The 17,800-nt window shown below is 43.9% G+C and overlaps 2 protein-coding genes and 1 long non-coding RNA gene across 5 annotated transcripts; 2 read left to right on the forward strand and 1 right to left on the reverse strand.

The window, feature by feature from the left end:
- Positions 1-334: 334 nt before the first annotated feature.
- On the reverse strand, positions 335-7,930 carry LOC147020564 (general transcription factor II-I repeat domain-containing protein 2-like). The gene is made up of 2 exons (XM_085896003.1): positions 5,851-7,930; positions 335-3,756 (listed from the first exon to the last, which is right to left on the reverse strand). The coding sequence occupies exon 1, from the start codon at positions 7,864-7,866 to the stop codon at positions 6,007-6,009; it is 1,860 nt and encodes a 619-aa protein (XP_085752129.1). The 5' UTR covers positions 7,867-7,930; the 3' UTR covers positions 335-3,756; positions 5,851-6,006.
- A 210-nt stretch (positions 7,931-8,140) lies between these two features.
- On the forward strand, positions 8,141-11,776 carry LOC147020565 (uncharacterized). 3 transcript variants are annotated; one of them, XR_015061873.1, is made up of 4 exons: positions 8,141-10,471; positions 10,577-10,913; positions 11,177-11,400; positions 11,482-11,776. It is a non-coding gene; the product is annotated as an uncharacterized LOC147020565 (long non-coding RNA). The 3 variants fall into 3 exon arrangements; XR_015061872.1 differs by having other exon boundaries at positions 8,141-10,913; XR_015061874.1 differs by having other exon boundaries at positions 8,141-10,913; positions 11,177-11,390.
- A 2,909-nt stretch (positions 11,777-14,685) lies between these two features.
- Positions 14,686-16,242, forward strand: LOC147020566 (uncharacterized). Its single transcript, XM_085896717.1, has one exon. The coding sequence runs from the start codon at positions 15,124-15,126 to the stop codon at positions 16,240-16,242; it is 1,119 nt and encodes a 372-aa protein (XP_085752843.1). The 5' UTR covers positions 14,686-15,123.
- The last annotated feature ends 1,558 nt before the right edge of the window (positions 16,243-17,800 follow it).

The raw sequence follows: 17,800 nt of genomic DNA on the forward strand, positions 1-17,800 counted from the left end.
CACCTCCCAACGGTCTCGGTGGGAGGAGCCTGTTCAGTGTTCAGCTCTCCAATTGGAGGTTGCAGAGTTTGAGGCAGAGCCCCAAATGGTTTCCAAAATCTTCTTCATCAAAATTTGTGACCATGAGATGAGTTCGTGTTCTTCTTCTTCTTCTTTGAACAAACAATCAAAGCGAGTGGACGAACTCGTTTTTGCTGACATAACATAGGGTCTCAGGAATAGATAAATATCGCTTCTCGTGTTTGGAGACGTGTTATATTTCATCCGCTACTCAATATCTTGATGCATCCACATGCATATCTTGAAAGCAAAGTCTCTTTTTAATTTATGAGTCATTGTATCTGCATGATGGAGCACAATGAGTGATTAATTTACATTGTAAGATCTCTCCTCAATGATCTCTCTGACTCTTTTTTTTCTCATCAATGATCTCTCTGACTCTCTGGAAAATCCTCTTTATCTCTCTGCTGATGACTCCACCCTCTGCCGTACCATCTGTCATCCCTCAGAGTGGCAAGCAGCAGCTTCTTCGCTCTCTGCAGATCTGGGTAAAATCACAAACTGGTCCAACACGTGGAACATGTCTCTCAATCCTGACAAATATCACACTCTCACGATGTCTCTCTGAAAGGACCATTTGGAACCCCCCCCTCCCCCCACCATCCACTTTCTCAACAATCCTCTGGAAGAAGTCCTTTCATTTAAGCTTCTTGGTCTCACTATCTGCCATTATTTTTCCTGGGAAAGGCACATTTCCAACCTGGCCTCCAAAGCCAGTCGCCGACTGGGAATCCTCTGTTGTGCAAAGTCCTTCATTGGCCCACCTGAGTTCCAAACCACTTACAAAGCTTTTTTCCACAGCCTGATGGAGTTCTGCTCTCCCCTCTGAGCTGGTGCTGCTGCCTCTCACATTTCTCAGCTTAACGCTGTGGAAACCAAGGCATTTAGGATCATTGGTATATCCCGCAATGTGGCTAAGTCTCTGGGTCTCTCACTCTCTCACCGCAGCCAGATCAGTGGTCTTTCTGTCTAATACTGTATCCTCTCTGGTCTCGCCCCCCCACTCTGTCTGTGATTTGTCACCACCAGGCCCGTAGCCAGGGCTCAGTATTAAGGGGGGCATATGAACTGGATGGGGGGGGGCACAATTATTATATTTAATATTTTTGATGACCCGGTATACTATTGTATTCATGCAGCATTGACACATCTATACTGAGGTTGCCGTCACATACTAACCAAATTGATCTCAGTTCGATTTAATATGTTCGATGTTTTTGGCCTGAAATTATTCGAATGCAGGAGAGCCGCAACAAACTGGCACATTCACAATGCAGATATTCAATGATTAGACACTTGGCACCAATTCAGGTGCACTTATACAAGGTGTTTTGAATAATTGGCATTAGAAAATTAATATACCAGAGATACAATGACTAAACGGGGGAGGTTGGCACCAGAATCAGTGCACTTTGAAACAAGATACACTCGGCTATGACCTGCGATCACCACATTAAACTATCAACAGCAAATACGACCAGCCTGACGATACCACAAGATCCGCATTTAAATCAGTCAATTACACAGAGGTAAGGTTAAACAGAAAGCATATGATATGGGATATGCAAAGCACCAAACACAACATTTAACTTAAACATGAGAAGTACAAAGCAGCCGACCACGGCGGGTGCTGACCACAACCACACTGCAACCAGAACCACACACGCATCACCAGCAGTCACACACACAATCTGAACCCCTCGTATTGTTTTTATACCACTGTACTCACTGTCAGAAGAGGTGAAGGTGACGCGTCTCGGTGTGGAATCTTCTGAGGACCTTCTCCTTCCATTCATTCAGGCATTTACGTGTGAGGTCTCTCTCGAAGGCCAGCCATACCAGTTGTGCCTTGTGTGCATGGCGCATGGACCGTCGATGGTCAGTGAAGACATTCCTCAATGTTGAGAATGAGTTTTCACACATGGCAGTGGACGCACCAAATGTTAATCCAAGTCTCATAGCAGTCACTACACTTGGCATGGCTTCCAGCGTTTTGTGGTATGTTGAGAGGAGTTTTTGTGTTGTCAATCTCTCGTTTGGCTGCTTCTCTGTCTGTGAGCGAATAAACTGCTTTGCAACCACACACTCTGTTTCACTGATGGTTGACTTTGTTAATGTCATGATGTGCTGGAGCAAGTGGGGATCCAAAACGTACCATTTTCAGGATTCAAGGCAGCGAGTGAACGGGCGAGTTGTGTGTTGCGCTCACTGAAGCGCTGAGCGATCTCTCCAAGCACAGTGTCAATTGCGCTGTAAAAAACCCTCTGCAGTTCCGTCTTGTCATTGTCGTTGTTTTGTCCTGTAGTCTCCAAAACTACAAATTGTTCCAAGTTTTTATGCATTGTGCGTCTCCGTTTTGGTGGTGCAGGTGTAGAAGTGCGAGCATCGTTGGCCTTGTTCCACAGATCAGTGAACTCATCCTCAGAGCAGAGTTTCTTCACACACTCTGTCGCACTCGCCACCAGTTCCAACCCCGTTAGCAAGTCCATGTCCTCTGCCTGCAAGAGTCTGTTCGGGCCATCGAACAACATCAGCAGTTTTTGCACAAAGATAGCAATGAACATGAAGGCAGGCCCAGAGACTTCCTGCAAAAGCCCAACTGCCTCCATCCTCATCTCTGCACCGTAGGCGCGCTCTGCATCAATCTCCGACAGTAAGGATGTGATATCCTTAAAGATCCTATGATCACAGACAAGGTGGCTAAATGTCCCATCCAACTTTGATCAAGAAGTCGTTTGAACCGCTCACCTTTATACTGTGCAGCAACAGTGGGCTTTCTGAAGAATTTGTACAGGCAACAACAAACCTCGAGGAAATCAGTGACTGCTTTCTCTTATTACGGCTCGCTCCGTCTCATTTTTGAGTGTGTAGTTTAAAAGTGAGAGGAAGAGCCCACTGTGCCGTCTGACATATCCTCAAAATTATCAAGGCTGCCTCTAAAAGGTATATCATTTTTGGTGAGAAATCCCACAACATCAATAAGAGCAGATACATAGTACCGGTTTCTATGTAGCTGGTCAGCATTGAGGAGTGTGGAAATCTCCTCACCACAATCGATGTGCCTCTCATTCTCCTTCCACCTCAAAACAAGTTAAATGTTACTTTGAAGTTGCGTGTTTGTGAAACCCCATGCCTTTCTCAACGCCATGTTTCCAATTCCGGTAGCCTCGCTCTGTGAAAGTAGAGTCCACTGGGCCACGTGCGGTGTTAAACTTCCTACATGGATAGCAAAATGCTGCATCTGTCTGCACACTGTATTCCAGCCATTCATTAGTCTGGTACCACGAGGACACAAACGAGCGACTCTTGTTCTGCAACAGATGGCCAGGGTACCGCTGGAGAACAACTCGATTCGGTCTCTCACTTCCAAGATCATCGGGAAGCGGCTTGACAGTCACACCCGACCCCGAGGCGCCGCCGAGCGTGGAAAGCCAGCTGTCTGCGCTGGGGCTCCAGCTGCAGGTCTAACGTTGCTGGCTTGGCCAGGTTGGCCAGCTTCTGTCGGTATTTCATCGACATGATCGTCTTTTCCTCCTCCTCCAACTCCTCCCACAACATGTCTTTCATCATCTTCTTCATTTTCGTCGGTTGCATTTTTTCCTTTTCTGAGCCATTTTCGTATTTCCATCATCCACGTCCTTTTCTCCTGCTGCGAGCTCGTGCTCTGTGACTCGTCCCTCGTGACTCGCGTCACTACTGAAATGAAAACGAGAGAAGAACCTTCAGAGTGCAGGCTTTATTCCATTTGATTGAAGCCGCTTCTCCGGGCACATCAGGGAATACAGGTGCAGCAAGGAGTACACAAGCAGTAAGGTATACACGTGCAACTAATCACCGCAAAATAAATCAGTATAAGCACGGAGTCCGATATATTCTCAATTCTCACCATTCAACGAGCACCAAGTGAACCGCCGCCGTAAACGACAATGCCCCTGGGACAATCCCCCCCGACGGAGCGGAATCTTAGCTTTATCCATCCCGTGCACGAGCCGTGCGACATGTGATCATACGTCACGTCCTTCAATTCACCACAATTACTCTCACGTCTCGCGTCACTAATCTCACGTCTCGCGAGATTTGACGGTTGACGGTTTTATTTGTTTATTGATCCATCCATCAAAAACAGGTTTTATCTGCATAATTTCAAATGTAAGCAGATTACAAACACACATATTATTAATTTTTATTATAAAATTACTTTTGTAAGATGGAGGGTTGATGGGTTGTGAAGGTCACGTGGTGCACGTGCACTTCATCTTTAATAATGTAAATTTATGTGTTTTCCTTAATCATATTATCATATTATGACAATATTACATTTATACCTAAGTTACAACCAATCAGGTAACCTGCTCAACAGGGTTTCCATGTCGAATACGGTGATTGGCTATTCCTTAAAACTAAATGATCCACGATATATACATATAACCACCCACAACATCGACATTCGACACGAGGTCTTGGCTGCTGGTGTTGGTGCTTGCGTTATTATCTTTTATCTTGTGGGCTTGGACTGTATTGTGTTGCCAATCGCTTTTGGAGATGCGCTGGGAAGCACACACTTATCTCTTGACTGTTATTCAAAGAAGGATATTATTAAAGAACAGTTTATCCAAGAAGGCTTTATTATTCACCACGTTGAACATCTGGAATAAGGGTTTTAGTTCACACAGGTGAACTCTTAAACAGCAAGGTCACAGTGGGCGCTCGTCCTTAAACACTAAGTTGTTCACGGGGTACAACAGGGCATAAATGGGTGGTGTACAAGTGGGGGGGGGCACCAGACGCGCCATGGGGGGCACCAGATGTGCCATGGGGGGGCACCAGATGCGCCATGGGGGGCATTTCACCCAAATGCCCCCCCCCATAGCGACGGGCCTGGTCACCACAATATTTCCGCAGGTCGTTGAAGGTCCGCTAACAACCCCCTTCTGGTAAAACTACCAAAATCATCAATCACTGCTCACCTTCACTCTTTCGTTCCTCTTTTTCCTGCCTTTGAAATAAACCCCCTCACTCTGTTCAATCCCATTCCTCCCTCCAGGCCTTCAAAACTGCTGTTCACCACCACCTCTTATCATTCCCCATCCAAATCCTTGATCTTTACTACCCCCATTAATCCACCCCAAACCCACCTCCTTCAAATTCCCCGCTTTCCTTCCTGAAAGTCCCTGTAATGTCCGTCTTGTATACCCCGTGTCCCCGCCCCATCCCTCTCCCTTCTACAGATCTCCTAATGTCTTTGCTCCCCACTGTTTTGTCCTTCCCACTCCTGCCCCTTCTTGTCTCATGCCCCCACTTGCTGTGCATAAAGATGTGTTCGCTCTCATATGAGCCTCGACAAGGTGTACAAAAAAAAAAGTACAGTACTGCACAATAAAACCTGTGTATGAAGAGTTTAAGAACGAATGCTTCACTGTGGAGGGTAAAACGACTTTCAGGCCACCCTGTACGCAAATATGGCATACCATTATATAATTACATATTATAAATTGGATGACGATACAATGAAAACTGAAATGGGTTTGTTTTGTACCAAATGCGGTTACCATGACAACAATGCTTGCAGCGTCATAACGACCATCGTCTGGATGCATTGTGTGTTTACCTTTGAGAACATTTAGACCAGGGGTCGGGAACGTTTTTGACTCAGAGAGCCATTAAAGCAAAATATTTGGAAATCTATTTCAGTGAGAGCCATATAATATATTTTAAGACTGAATTCAACTAAATGTGAGTATAATAAGCCTCTGAATTTATTCTTTTAAATAATGTTGTTATAATACTCACCATTAATGGGACTTCTGGTGCTGCATGGATTTGCTGATGGCTTTGTAGTCTGGTTGGTACTTGGTGAGTTTAAGCTTCATGCAAGCGTTGAGGCTTTCATCCGTTGGACGTGATCGTAGGTTGGACTTGATGTTTTTCAGATGTGAGAATGACTGCTCACATGCATACGTAGATCCAAACAAGGTCAAGACAGCAATACTCACACGCTGCAGTGTGAGGTATGTGACAGGAAGCGCGTTCCAAGTTTTGATGATCAGCTCGTCTTCGGGTTGAAGTTTTTTTCATTTCTGTCCACATGTGCTTGCTCACCAACTCTGCTTTCTGTCGTGCGATTCTTTCCAAATCTTCATTCAGTGACTTGAACTTATTCACCCACATGTCTGAGGCCTTCAGGTCAGCCACTTCTGCTTCAAAATCTCTGACGGAGACACCAGGAATGTAACTCAGGTCGGCTGTGTTCAGTGAACACTCGTTTGGATGGGTGATGAACTTAAAAAGACGAGTGTGCTCACGAAATTCTCCAAAGCGTGCTTTGAATGACTGTAGGAGACTGGATGTGAAGCCAGCTAACTGGTGGAGATCAAAGTTTTGAGTGGGCTCACTTGCTGTGCATGCATCTTTAAATTGTCTCAGTTTTTCAAAATGTAGTAAACGACCTGTTTCAAGATCCATGATAAAGAGCTCCAGCTTGTTTTCAAAAGCAAACACGGCTTGTTGAAGGGATAACACTGTATTTCCAATGCCTTGCATTTTCACGTTGAGCTGGTTCAGATGTTCAGTCATATCCACGAGATAGTAAAACTTGAGGAGCCACTCAGTTTCGGCTAGATCACGTTGCTCAATCCCTTTCATTTCAAGGAAAGTCCGGATTTCGTTCAGGCAAGCCGCAAAACGGCTGAGCACCTTCCCTCTTGACAACCAACGCACATTGCTGTGCAAAAGCAGACCGTGATAGTTATTTCCAACTTCATCCAGCAGTGTTTTAAACTGGCGACCATTTAAGGCTCGGACAACAATAAAGTTGATCACACGAATGACCAGCGACATCACTTCGCCAAGCTGCCCATCACACATCTGAGCACAAAGTGCCTCCTGGTGTAGAATGCAATGGAAACTTAGGATGGGTCTATTTTCATGTTCACGGAGAAGCGCCACAAATCCTTTGTTTTTCCCCACCATACACGGAGCACCATCAGTACACACCGAGATAAGTTTATCCATTCGTAGATTTTTTTCTTGAGCGAACTCCATGAAAGACTTGAATAAATACTCACCTCTTGTGGACCCTTTTATTGGCAGAACAGCAAGACTTTCTTCGTGCAGTGTATCACCAGCAGCATATCTTGCAATCACACTGAACTGCGACAAATGGCTTACGTCTGTTGACTCATCCAAAGCCAGGGAAAAGAACGGCGCTGTATTTATGTCCTCCACTTGGTTTGCCATCATGATGGTACGATCATGAACAGTTCTTGCCGACAGAGGCATGTCTTGTATCCGTTTGATTATCTTGTCTTTGTTCGGAAGATCATCAAAAAGTTCATTGGCGACATCCAGCATGAACGTTTTAGCATACTCGCCATTTGTGAATGGTTTTCCGTTCCTCACTATTGCTAAAGATCCAGCAAAGCTGGCGGAATTATAGTCACCTTGCCGGGTCCATACGCGGAATTGCTGCTGGCTGGCTTGCACCCTGCTCAGTAGCTCTTGGCACGCTTTCTTTCTGCTGTCTCCCACAGGGTATTTTGATGCAAAGGTAGCATGGCGCGTGTCAAAGTGCCGCTTTATATTCGACCGTTTCATCGATGCAATTTTGTCATTGCAAATTCGACACACCACAGAACCTGCTCTCTCCACAAAGGCGAATTCTTCGGCCCATTCGTCCTGAAATGTACGATACTCCTCATCTTTTTTTCTTTTCGCCATCTTCTTCGTCGAAGGGTTAGCTTTGAGCAAATGAGAGAGAGGGAGATGTTGACCCAAGTGAGTCTGGCTGGCCTGCGCACGGACTGACATACTCGAGAGGTGCGGCGCGGCCGGCCGACTCTGGGATGCTGTCGCCTCAGCGATGGCGCGTGATTGGTCGAGATGAATTCCGTGACGCGTCTCGGCGGCGGCACGTCATTGGAGGAACCGAAATCACGAGTCGCCTCAGCGGTGGCGCGTGATTGGTCGAGATGAATTCCGTGACGTGTCTCGGCGGCGGCACGTCATTGGAGGAACCGAAATCACGAGTCGCGTCGGCCGCATGACTGGACGAAACAAAAACCGCTTCAGACAATTCGGAGGTTTTTTTTCTTCTCTCCTTCTGCCAAGTTCAGCCCTGCACGTCAATGAAGCACGACACCATTCAAACTATAGGTAAAGCTTCTGCGAGAAATATTGGGCTTTCCAAGTTTCAAACTCCAATTTTTTCTGCGAGCCAGATGCAATCATCAAAAGAGCCACACCTGGCTCGCGAGCCACACGTTCCCGACCCCCTGATTTAGACCATTCTGCCGCATTCGTTGCTACGATGTGGTCGTACCTTGTTATGCTCTTGAGTTTTTTCAAAGAATTTCAAGAAAATATGTTTCCGGCACACCTGCAAGTGCGTCCTGGAGTGTGTGCAATAAGGAAGTCTTACCAGGTAAATGGGAAACGGAGAGAAGCACCATCGCTGATGGATAGAGGGTAAAGGGTTAAAGATCCCATTGGTTGGTATGAAAAGGAAGTTTTCGGAAGGGAGCAGATTGTGATATTAAATAAATAATGACAGTTTGATTATGGTGTGAACAAATGTACTCTTAAATCTTGTTTCAAGGAAACCAAGTTACATCGTTCGATCCGTTTGCTGGGCCTGTGGTCAGAACGTCAGGTTTCAACTTCAGTTTGAAACGATCCCATTTAAGGATCATTATGATGGATATTGATTCCTGTTTTCATTGAAATAACATTAATTTATTAAACTTGTTATATCCGTGTCCACAGATCTTTGGGGAAGGTTCTCTTTTCGTCCAAATGGACGTTGGAGACCTCGTGTCGCTATGGGGGAGGTTTGAAAATGCTGTCGGGATCATCTCCATGGTGATATTTATCATCAACTTGCTTTGGGCGATATATTTATGGAGGAACAAACGGCTCCGGTAAAGCTCTTCACAAGTCTTCATTTTATGATTGATCTTCCAATTAAGAACAGCAAACTCTGATCCCGATGGACCTCTCAACTGATGAATATGTTGTTATTGGAGTTTATCTATCTGGTGGTACTCTGATACATTTTCACGATGCAGATAAATGTTCTCTCAAACGAAGTTCTGGTGATTCTTGTGTGTTCACAGAAAGGACAAGAATGTGGATGGAGAAGATGAGGCTGATGGGGAGGATAAGGATGTGGAGATGATGATGACGACGATGACGAATGTGACTGTGACAGTGGAGACAACGAATATGATTGTGACGATGGAGACAATGAATGTGATTGTGAGGATGGAGACAACGAATGTGATTGTGACGATGGAGACAATGAATGTGATTGTGAGGTTGGAGACGACGAATGTGATTGTGATGATGATGACGGATGTGATTGTGATGATGATGATGACGGATGTGATTGTGAGGATGGAGACGGCGAATGTGATTGTTCCAATGACGATTCTCATTGAGGACAAGGAATACCAACTTCGCAAGGGAGAAGGAGGAGAGGCTCTATTTTGTGTTGCCTAACTTCCAGGAGATTGATTTCATTTTAGTAATAGTTTTTCCAAGTCGTTTCCGATTAGATAAGGTTACGAGCACGGTTTACCCACCCTCCGGGTGGGTAGAGTTTGCACATCACCTGCTTAAAAGAGTAGTCTGTGTTGTAAAAAGACTTTTGATGTTTGTGTGGTGTGTGTTTAAAGGGTTCTAAAGGGGTCAAAGCAGTTCAAAGGGTGTTAAGGTCGTATGGGCTCGAAAAAAAAAGCGATCAAAATTTGTCTATGGGGTCTCAACAGGTCTAAAGGATCTGTGGGTATAAATGTCTGAGGGGTCAAATGATCGACGGGAGTTTAAAAGGTCATACGGGGTCTCAAGGTCTTAAGGGTGAACAGGGTCGAAATGAGCAACAGCAACAACAGAAGCAGCACGGTGTTGAGGGGTCGTACCACATGCAGGACCTTCAACAGGTAAGCACTCTTCAATACTTTGCAGCAGTTGGGGTGAACACACTGGGGGTGAACACACTGGGGGTGAACACAGCAAACCCCAAGATAGTGTTGTCAAGCTGAAATAAGTTTTGCCACTTGTTCTTTTATAGACATTGCTGTTAATACTTCCTTCTTTGAAGAAGAATGTTCTTAATTGTGAAGATAATTGTAATTAATATTTTGGTGTGAAGGTTAGTGATTGACATGGTCATCGCCACGCAGGATAAATCACAAGTTTAACTCCCCTCGATTGGATTCTTCATCTTTTCGTCGTCACCTGTTCCATCAGTGCATTCCCTTCTGTGCCCTTTCTTGAACAAGTTATCAAACTGATGAAGATATCAGTGTGTTTAATGTTTTATATTTTTATTGTTTTTTTTCCAAAGGCCCCTCAGAAGACGTGCTCATTAACTCTCCTCCACCCACTCGAATGAAACCATCCCACCGGTTGGAATGTAAGTTGCCAAGATTCTTGCTTTACATTAAAAATGATTTCAAACTTTGTATAAACTACATGTTCTTCACCCCAATCGTGTCCCATTCTGTCTGTGTCTCAGAAGAGTTGGGAACAAACGAATGTTTTGCTGCACTCTCAGCCAGACAAGCACCAAACAGATCATCCAATTGGTGAAAGTCTGCCATGAGTGTTAATGGAACTGTTTTCAAGTCGGTGTGTACAACTGGATAATCATTAAAATTAATTAAATCGATGAACGTTGGAAATTAAATCGATGCAATCAAATTAATTAATGAAATCGAAGAATGTTGGTAGTTTAATTGAAGCAGGTCGGATGTCACGTGACAATTTTCCAGCTTCTTCAGTTCTTCCTCACTTCATCATCTGCCGTGACCAAGGCGAGTGGATTCTCGCCGAAACGTCGCATTTACCAACGAGTAGTAAGTCCAGCTTTTTTCAATTATAAACTTTTACTGTCTTAAAATTGTTTGAAAAACTTCAATCAAAACCCAGTGGGTCTTTGTGGTGAAGAAAATCAAGATGTGAAATTGAAGGCAAAAGAAGAGGAAAATTGAACTGAGATGCAGAAAGCAATGGAGAGAGTCGTGTTTCCAGGATTGTGTCAGAAGCCATGATGATGATGAAGATGATGATGGCGGTGATATTGAGTGGTTTTCACTTCCTTTTGCTGATACGTGTGCAGAGACCCACAAAACGAGTTCCACCTTGATGACCCACAAAACGAGTTCCACCTTGATGACCCAAAAATTCTGGAAAATCAGGAAGACTTTTGCCTTGATGGCTCAAAATATGAGACCTACCTTGGAGACTCCAAAAGTGGTTTCTATCTTGGAGACCTTTGAAGTTCTCAACCGACCTATCCTTGTCGTTCTTGGTTGGATAGTGCTTGATGAGTGGTAAATGCAGGTGATTAATAATTAATGAAATTACATAGTATTTAATTCGATATTAGACATGTAATGTATTTATTTATTTATTCTTTTTCAGCAATATCAAGAAAGTGCTGGGAAGACCTGAGATTTCTTGAGACAAATTTGCAATATATCTCCTCCTTTCCACTTCCTCAAACTTGAAATAACTTAAACTTCATTCTCAAGACAGAACGAGAAGAAAAAAAGACAGAAATCTTTGTTGAGTTGAAAGACTGGATTGATCTTGTACTGTTATTGAACTGCTAAAAAAAAGAAAAAAAATTAATAAACTGTTTAAAAAATAATGATTCTTAAAGTTGTTTTTTATAAATCAGTGTGAAAATGAAAATCATCTTGGGATTAGACTTGGGTTTGGGGTGTGAGGTTAGGGTTGGCTTTGGGTTTGGTGTGTTCGGGTTTGGGTTTCAATGTAAGGTTAGGGTTGGGTTTCCTTTTCTTATTTTATTGTGAATTTTGTCTTTTGTCATTCCTGTGAATAATATGAAGCTAAAATCTCTTCTTTAAAACATATCGACAGAGGTTTGCAAAAGTATTTACCCAATATTTACACATTGAGAAGAATTACAAATTATGCAGAAACAATTGTTCCAAATGAACATTTTTTTATTCATAACTGAAAGGATCACACTAAATACTGTTACAGCTGAAGAAGGTTACATGTCAGGAATACCTGCAAAAAACATGTACAAATCAAAATTCACTGGTTGAAAAAGTGTTCACCCCTTCGGTCAGCACTTTGTGGAAGCAACTTTTACAGCAATGACTGCTATGAGTGTTTTTGGGTTGGTCTCTACCAGCTTTGTACAGTGAGATTGTGACATATTTGGCCATTCTTCAAGTGAAAATTGTTTTAGTTCTTCCAAGTTTGATGGGGATTCTTGATGGGCTGCAATCTTCAAGTCTCGCCATTAATGTTCAATTGGGTTCAAGTCAGGACTTTGCCTGGGCCACTCAAGAACATTAATTTTTTTTCTTATTCAACCACTCCAGTGTGGCTTCACCATTGTGCTTCGGATCATTATCCTGCTGAAATATGAATCTCCTAACCAGTTTCAGATTCATGGCTGACTCAAGCAGGTTCTCATCAAGGATTCTCCTATACTTTGCACCATCCATTGTTACTTCTATCCTGACAAGCTTGCCAGTCCCTGAAGATTAAAAGCAACCCAAGAGCATGATGCTGCCACAACCAGGCTGGGCAGTAAGGATGGTGTTAACTGTGTGATGTGAAGTGCTAGTCTTGCGCAAAGATGTACTGCTTTGAATTTAGACCAAAAAGTTCAATTTTTGTCTCGTCTGACGATAAAACCTTTATCCACATGCCTGATCATTAAGATGCTTTTTCACAAACTCCATAAGAGCTTTAAGACGCATCTTTTTCAATCATGGCTTCTTTCTTGTCACCTGTTCATCAAGGCCAGCTTTGTGAAGGCAACGGGATATTGTTAATTGATGAACACTGACCCCCATCTCAGACAAAGATCCTTGCCGATCGTTCAAAGTCATTGTTGGATTTACAGTGACATCCCAAGCCAGGTTCCTGCTCTCCCGACTGCTGAATTTGGATGGGTGACCTGATGTGGGTAGAGTCAAGGTAGTATGATATGTCTTTCACTTCTTAATGATCGATTTCACCGTCCTCAAAGGGATAATGCGTGACTTTGAAATCTTCTTATAACCCTCTCCTGAACAGTGCTTCTCCACCACTTTCTGTCTGATTTCTTTGGAAAGTTCCTTGGTCATCATGTTTGCCCTGTTGGTAGACAAAGTGAGTTGCACCTTAAAACTCCTGAGGTAAGTTCGGGAGATTCAGTGACCTGAAATATAAATCCTCTTAAAATTTCAAGTCAATCGGATGAAAATTGAGGATTTTAGAACTCTCACCGAAGTTGTTGACCTTTGGCCTGTGTTGACCTTTTGACCTCAAAAACAATAGGCTTCTTCCTTATGACAAACTCGACCATGTGGTGAAGTTTCGTGAAGATCGTTTAAAATTGTGACCTCTCGGCAATAAACAGACAGACAAACAGACAGACAAGCCAGAAGGCGGTGATGGGTCGCCACGCCTACGCAGCAACGTGTCCTGTCATTGGTTTGGCAAATAAATGGCCGTAACTTGGGAACCATTTGTCCAATTAATATCAAACCTTGAAAAGGCACATACTCAAGTCACCAGCAATATACCTGTCAAGTTTCAGTTTGATTGGACCAGTGGTTGTCGAGAAACAGCGGTCACACACAGACAGACACACAGAGATTGCTGGAATTATAGAAAGATAAATTATGATTGGTACGTTTCAACATGCCACACTGCGTTCTCGGGTCACAATCTGAAACCAGTCAGTGCAACTGTTTTCTGCACATCCTCAATTGTTGAGCCAATGCTGTCCGAACGCAAAATCACAATTTTTTGGGGAAGCATCTTGGTTTGATGCCTGCTGTTGGCTTAATGTGGCAGGTTTGGGATCCTCGGGTCCTGAGTTCAAATTCTGCTTGGCTGTTGAATTAATACCACGTGGGTTTGACTCAGCTTGTCATCATTGTGAGGTTGGTCAAATGAGTACTAGCTTGCTGGGATGATTGAGCAATTTGAGTATCCTTTGTCAGAGTGGTGACCTGTCCAGGATTGTGCCCAATCGCCCAGGAGACTGCTTTGGCAGCAATGATGCTCTTTCCAAAGTATGGTCCCAATGGATGGATCTTGCTTTGGTTTTCACGTGCTCACTGGTTGTAAACGACCTGTAACTTGACTGTCACAAATCATGTCAGTGGAATGAGCTGCTTTGTATATTACCAGCAGACAGCCCAGCACTTTGTGCAGAAGTAATTTGGAGTTCTGCGATGTCATGATTTGTAATATACTGCCCACCACTGGGTGGTCCAAAAGGATAAACATTTACATTGAGAGAATTGGGGTCTTCCTCCCACCCTGAACCCCCTACCTTGTTGGTTTGAAAATGTTTTCTTCCATCTCCATTTGCCAAGAGGATTCCAACGGTCTGAAATATGATTGGGTAACTTCTGGTGGGGCCGATTCTATTGATAGACAGACAGACAGACAATACAACTTTATATTCAAGATACACAAAGAAGCCATCCGTATTTATGCAGCATTGCTATAACACAGCAATCTCGAACCTCCGTCGATTTCCGAGTCGGTCTATGTGGAACTCGTGAACACAGCAACGTGCACAGTTGAGTTTATTACCTCTGCCACCGAAGATGGATGGGGGTTATATTTTCACCCCTGTCTGTCTACTTGTCAAAAAGATATCTTAAAAAGTTGCGGACAGATTCAAAAAAAATTTGGGATTTCGCGTATTTTGGTGAAGATCTGGATTGGGAACTGAGTACCCTCGTCCCTCTGTACAAGGGGAAAGGTGACCCTCTGGACTGTGGCTCCTATAGAGCAATAAAGTTATTGGAGCATGGAATGAAGGTATTGGATAGGGTGTTGGAGAAGAGGATAAGGAAGAAGGTAAAGATTGACGAAATGCAGTTTGGATTTATGCCAGGAAGAGGAACGACAGATGCAATTTTTATTGTAAGGCAGATGCAGGAGAAGTGCATGAAGAAGAGGAAGAAGTTGTTTTTTGGGTTTGTTGATCTGGAGAAAGCATTTGATAGGGTCCCACGTGAAGTAATGGCATGGGCATTGAGGAAGTGAGGAGTGGAGGAATGGTTGATCAGAGTAGTGATGGCCATGTATGAGAGAGCAAGCACAGCTGAAAGGACGAAGGATGGGAACAGTGGTGAGTTTGAGATGAGGGTAGTAGTGCACCAGGGGTCGGTACTAAGTCCACTTCTATTTGTAGTTGTGATGGAGGTGCTGGCTCGGAGGGTAAAGGAGGGTTTACCGTGGGAGCTGCTGTATGCAGACGATCTGGTGTTGATTGCAGAGAGTATGGTTGGACAGAAGCAGAAGATGAACAAGTGGAAGGAATGTATGGAGGCAAAAGGTTTGAAGGTGAATATCGGAAAGATGAAGGTGATGGCAAGTGGTAAAGCATGTGGTGAGGTGGAAAGGACTGGGAAGTGGCCGTGTGCTGTGTGCAGGAAGGGTGTCGGAGTGAACTCCATTCAGTGTACAATGTGTGCTGAATGGGTTCATCAAAAATGTAGTAGGGTGAGAGGGTCATTAACCAGTGTGGCAGCTACATTCAAGTGTAAGGTGTGCATCGAGGGAGCAGCAGATGAAGGAATTGTTGAGTTGGATCTTGGAGATGGTGTGAAGCTGGAAGGGGTGAAAACATTTTGCTATCTCGGAGACATGCTGAATGGAGAAGGTGGATCAGACTCTTCGACGGTTGCTAGAGTGAGATGTGCATGGAAGAAGTTTCGGGAACTGAGTGGCGTGCTGACAAAGAGGGGAGTGTCGTTGAAGCTGAGGGGAAAGGTGTATGCGACATGTTTGAGGAGTACAATGGTTTATGGGAGTGAGACATGGGTACTGAACATTGAGCAGCAGCAAAGGCTGGAAAGGGTGGAAATGCGAATGGTTCGGTGGATGTGCGGAGTATCGTTGCGAGAGAGGAAGACAAATGATGACTTGCAGAATATGATGGGAAGAGAGCCTGTGATGGAGGTTGTGAAGAGAAACAGGCTGAGATTGTTGAGTCATGTGTTGAGGAAGGATGAAAGTGACTGGGTGAGAGGAGTGTTGGAAATGATTGTAGCCGGAAGTAGAGGACGGGGAAGACTGAGAAAAACTTGGCTAAATGTGGTGGAAGAGGAAATGTGGGCAAGGGGATTAAGAAGGGGAGATGCAGAAAACAGGGTAAAGTGGAGAAGATTGTCATGGGGCCCGCAAGGCTAACCCCCGCTTTAGCGGGGAAAATGGCCTTGAAATGCTTGTGTGTGTGTGTGTGTGTGTGTGTGTGTGTGTGTGTGTGTGTGTGTGTGTGTGTGTGTGTGTGTGTGTGGGTGTGTGTGTGTGTGCGTGTGTGTGTGTGTGTGTGTGTGTGTGTGTGTGAGATCAGAATTTTTTTTAGTGATTCTTCACCATTGAGTGATGGGGATAAAATGATATACAACACGATATCTCAAAAAGTTATGGACATATTCGGACGAAACTGAGTGGATGAGTTGGTTCAGTGACAAGAACAGGGCGGTGAAATTTTAGTTCAGGTCTGAATCCAGATCCGTGTGCTCCACTGAGTGCCCAAGTTGTTAATGACACCATACAAGCTCAATTGGATGGCATAGCAATCGTATGCCCAATTGATCAGGTGCTCGCTAACATTTGTCTGTTTGCACGAGAAGTGCGCCTTCTATGATTTAACCACTAATGTCATAACTTGGTGTGTATTTTCAATAAGTGTATGAGATACATTTGTTAGATAAAAAAAAATTATATTCTGTTGATTCGTACATGGACATCCTGGCATATCCTGACACATTCCAGCTTGCGCTCAAATTCACCTTTGAGATGGAGCAATTGAAAGCCCTCACTTTTCTTGACACACTACTTGAGAAATCAGATTATTATTGACTACCATATGTCACAAGATTACCTTCACTGGGCAGTATACACGGTGGGACTCATTGAGTCTCACACACATTATAAGATTGCTCTCATCACCGACCTTGTGGATAGAGCCTTGGCCACCTGCTCACCGTGCGTCCTCACTGCGGAAATTGAACACAGCAAAACCATTCTGCGTGATAATGACTTCCCTGAGCTGTCAATATTACTCAATGCACGCAAAGCGAAAAGCGGGGTTAATCAATTGGTGCATGTCTCTGTCTGTCTGTCTGTCTGTCTGTCTGTCTGTCTGTCTTTCCGTCTGTCTGTCTGTCTGTCTTATCAGTTTATGACAAAGGAAGAACTTATTTAAATTGCACGTTATAATTTTGAACACAAATTGGAACACGAATATAAAGATAAGTCTAGTTTCACTGTACTTTGTCTCTGAATTTGTCCCAATCGTACATGTGCAGAGAGGAGGGAGATTGTTTTTTTTTCCTGCCTGACAGTCAAACAACATTGAAAAATCATTCCAGAGGAAACTTTCTGTTTTTAAGGCCATTATGAAGGATATAAACAACAGCCACAAACAACTCATGAAATGTGTTAGAATTCTGTCATAGACACTGGTACAATGGTGGTAAAACCCCAATTATTTATTGATTTATTTATTTGCCTTTGAACCTTTATTCAAATTTAATCATATATTTGAACACTGTATAATACAAATCACCTTCCTTGTATACCTTGTCAAGGCTCGTGTGAGAGCGAACACACAACGCACAGCAAGGGGGCATGAGACAAGAGGGGAGGGAGTGGGAGGGACAAAACAGTGAGGAACAGAGACAGGAGATCTGTGGAAAGGAGAGGGATTGGGCAGGGAACATGGGGAATACAAGATGGATAT

Source organism: Eptatretus burgeri, chromosome 9 (genome assembly GCF_056783735.1).
Source record: "Eptatretus burgeri isolate ZD-2024b chromosome 9, Ebu_testis_v1, whole genome shotgun sequence".
NCBI lineage: Eukaryota > Metazoa > Chordata > Myxini > Myxiniformes > Myxinidae > Eptatretus > Eptatretus burgeri.